This window comes from Cetorhinus maximus, chromosome 12 (assembly GCF_964194155.1).
Source record: "Cetorhinus maximus chromosome 12, sCetMax3.hap1.1, whole genome shotgun sequence".
Classification (NCBI taxonomy): domain Eukaryota; kingdom Metazoa; phylum Chordata; class Chondrichthyes; order Lamniformes; family Cetorhinidae; genus Cetorhinus; species Cetorhinus maximus.
Window position 1 is genome coordinate 105,383,306 of NC_135890.1, and position 3,355 is coordinate 105,386,660.

The window sequence follows — 3,355 nt, forward strand, 5'->3', positions numbered from 1 at the left end:
AACGGATCATTTGGTTTACTGCTATCCTTTGGGCATTGGATCTACTTTAGTTATGTTGAATATTTACGGCGTTTCTTAGTATCCCGCACACCAACTATGTATATGTACACACACACACACACACACACATATATATATATATGTATATAAATTAGTTTCAGTGCAAGCTTGTAATGAGGTCGAGGCAGATACCGACCTGAATGAGCAGAGCCCGGCCGCAGTAACTCAGGAACCTGGAGCCGGGGCGGCTGCAGAGCAGGAGGCAGCCGAGCAAGAGGACGCCGCCGGCGGCTAACGCGATCCGGGCGCGGCCGCCGCCAGCCCGGGTGTGGGTCGGAGGAGAGCCGCACCGGAGCAGCGGTTCCACCACCTGGCACCATTCGGAGTCGGAGGCGGGGAGCAGCCGGCGCCGGTGCAGCCTCTCGAACTCGCCGTCGAAGTAGGAGAGCTTCCTGGAGAAGGGCAGGGACCGCAGCCCCGAGCAGCTCCTCGCCCGGCGAACCACCATCTCTGCTTCTGTTCCGCGCTCTGCCAGCAGCACAGGCATTGCCTTAAAGCGGGCGCGACCCCTCACCGTGTGTTACCCCCACACACACCATCCCAACCCCAAAAAAATTGTAGAGCCAGGAAAATGCAGAGAGAAATTGGTGCTTCGTTACTGACAGAATGCAACGTTTCTGATAATTACTTTATAGCAACTTGCATTTATATAGCGCCTTTAAGATATTAAAACATCCCAAGGCGCTTCACAGGACCTTTACAATTTGACGCAGAGCTTAAATTAGATATTAGGCCAGATGACCGAAAAATTTGGTCAAAGGTTTTAAGGAACACTTTAAAGGAAGAGAAGGAGCTGGAGAGCGTCCAGTACTCTTCTGGTCGATCTTCCACCCGCCAGAAACTTAAGGTCATTCAAAGCACTGCTGCCCATATCCGAACTTGCACCAAATTACATTTACCCACCACTCACTGATGAGCACTAGCTCCTGGTCCAGCAAGGCCTACATTTTAAAATTACCATCCTTGTTTTCAACCCTATCCATGGCCCAGAGGGTGAAGGGCTCTTTCTAAATGCAAGACTTTTTAATAAAAAAAAATCTCTCAACAACAACTTACATTTATATAGCACCTTTAACAATAATATAACATCCCAAGGCATTCTGCAGGAGCATTATCCAACACAATTTGACACAGATGACGAAATGCTTGCAGATAGTTTGTAAGGAGCATCTCAAAATAGAGGAGAAGGCTGCATTGAGGCAAAGGGGTTTATGGATGGAAATCTCGCCTGTTAGGCTTAGGCAACCGAAGGCACAGCCACCAATAGTGAAGCAATTATAATCATAGATACGCAAGGAGCCAGAGTTGGGGAAGCACATAAATCTTGAAGAGTTGTAAGACTGGAGGAGGTACAGAGATTGGGAGGGGTGAGATCATAGATTTCTGAGAATTTTAATATTACAAGTAATAACCTGCTCTCCTCCATGGTTCAGTTTGTACATGCTCAGTGTCATAGTGAGAGAAAAGGAGATGACGGGTTCAATTCTTAGTGTGTGTTGTGTTAGCTTACCTTACTGGGGAAGGAGATTATTTGAGGGGGTTATCATTGGTCTCAATAGTTCTGGATTTGGAAAGTGGGGGTGGGCTGTGGTGGGATCCCTGAGTGGATGACCCAGGCATGTTCAGCTGCCGCTCCTCCTTCCTTCAGGTGCTCGAGGACCCTGGCCTGACTCTTGGAGGGGAAGGAACACTGGGAGCGACGTTAAGGTGCCCCCATTCATCAGAGCCTTTGGTTCTTTTGCCAATCACCTTAAATCTGTGCCTTCTCATTTTGACCAGTCATTGAGACATTGAAAATTACTGGAAACTAGGGGGAATTACTGGGAAAGAGAAGCTAAAAGAGTCACGTACTACAACAGAGACATGCGTCTTATTTCTATTCAGATAAAATAATGGAACTGGGTGTCTGATACCTTGCAGGACAAAAGTACTGGTGCATACACGTGGGGCAGAATCGTCCGATCCCGTTGGTGGCGGGCATGAGTGGACAATATGGTAAGAAGGCCAAAAATCAGTTTTACGCTGTTGTGAAACCAGTTTGTGATCATCCACTCCGCTAATCAATGGCAGGCCGCGTTTCCCACCATCGCATGTCAGGAACCTAATTACAATATTTTAGCATCTCATTATAAGCCCTGCTCATGGAATCAATCCCCCACATCAAACCTACTACCCACATAGCGTGACTTGACAGCATGCTTTACGACGACCTTTAAAAGGCGTGCATGCTGCTGGTGGCCTGAACTTGGAGGGGAACTCGGAGGTGAGCACACACAACGTTGTGCAGTGCTCGCGAGCATCACCTGTAGGACATCAGAGAAGAGGCGCTGTGCATTCAGGGTGGCACAGGCTAGTCAGTTTTTTCCTGCTGGCTTTCAATGCGGTTCTGGGGCAAGGTCTCCAGTGCAAGTGAGATGATGATGCTGTGTGTGTGTGTGTGTGTGTGTGTGTGGGGAGTGGGGGTGGAAGGCAGGAGGCAAGGCAGCACAGACTGAAGGAAGTACACAAAGTACACAAGCACATGCCGGAGGTGGGGGTGGGTGCAGGAAGATGTGGAGGAGGGTAAGGGAAGCAGACATGCACTTGGAAAAGCTGGTCAAAAGTGAGCATTCTTCCACAGCTGAGACCATTCAGCTGCAGCTCCACTGACATGCTTGGAGTGAGGCCTCTGAAGCTTTTCTGCCCACTCAAGCAATGCAAAAGCATGAAAGTGCCACCAAATGCTGCAGAACTTTTCGCCCCTTTTCACAGACTGCAAATTAATGTGTATTTTAGGGGACAGCAGAGCAATTGGTCAACTGGGCAAGTTGTACAATCGCCTTGCGAAAGGTGGCCATGACGCAGTCACTGGTGGAGGCGCTCAGAGCCCCTTGCAATGTCTTTATTAAAGTTTGGACCAGTCTCCCCCCATGGTTCAAGCTAACAGAGCAGCCTTGCAGTGAGGGTTAGGAGAATGGCTGTGCCTGAGCTGAGAGCACAGCATGCAGTCCAATGGCCGAAGCAGCTGCCAATTGGTCGGGTGGAGTGGGGCGGAGGTGGGTGGGGTTTCGGACAGTCATGAAGTGCACTGCACATTGGCCATCCAAGTGGTGGCCAGCACTCTCCTGCATGAGTAAAGGGGCCCTCAGACTTAATCAAGAGAGGTTCTTAGGACACATATGCTAACCCACGCGTCTTTCTCTTTGATCCGGCAGGAGGAGAACATCAGGATCATGGAGCCTGGTGATTTAGCCGTATGCCTCATGACTTACAGGGAGCAGAGAAGTAGTAGTAGTTAGCGGCGGAGGCGCCTGGC

The 3,355-nt window shown here is 49.7% G+C and overlaps 1 protein-coding gene across 2 annotated transcripts in view; it reads right to left on the bottom strand.

The window, feature by feature from the left end:
* Positions 1–555, bottom strand: part of LOC144687786 (uncharacterized) — a 16,804-nt gene extending 16,249 nt beyond the window's left edge. For both annotated transcript variants that reach the window (XR_013578208.1, XM_078554289.1), the window contains exon 1: positions 197–555. Coding sequence is in view for 1 of the 2 variants with exons in the window: in XM_078554289.1 (XP_078410415.1) it covers positions 197–547 (351 nt within the window). In the remaining variant the exon portion in view is untranslated. The remainder of the gene's footprint in view (positions 1–196) is intronic.
* Positions 556–3,355: the final 2,800 nt, after the last annotated feature.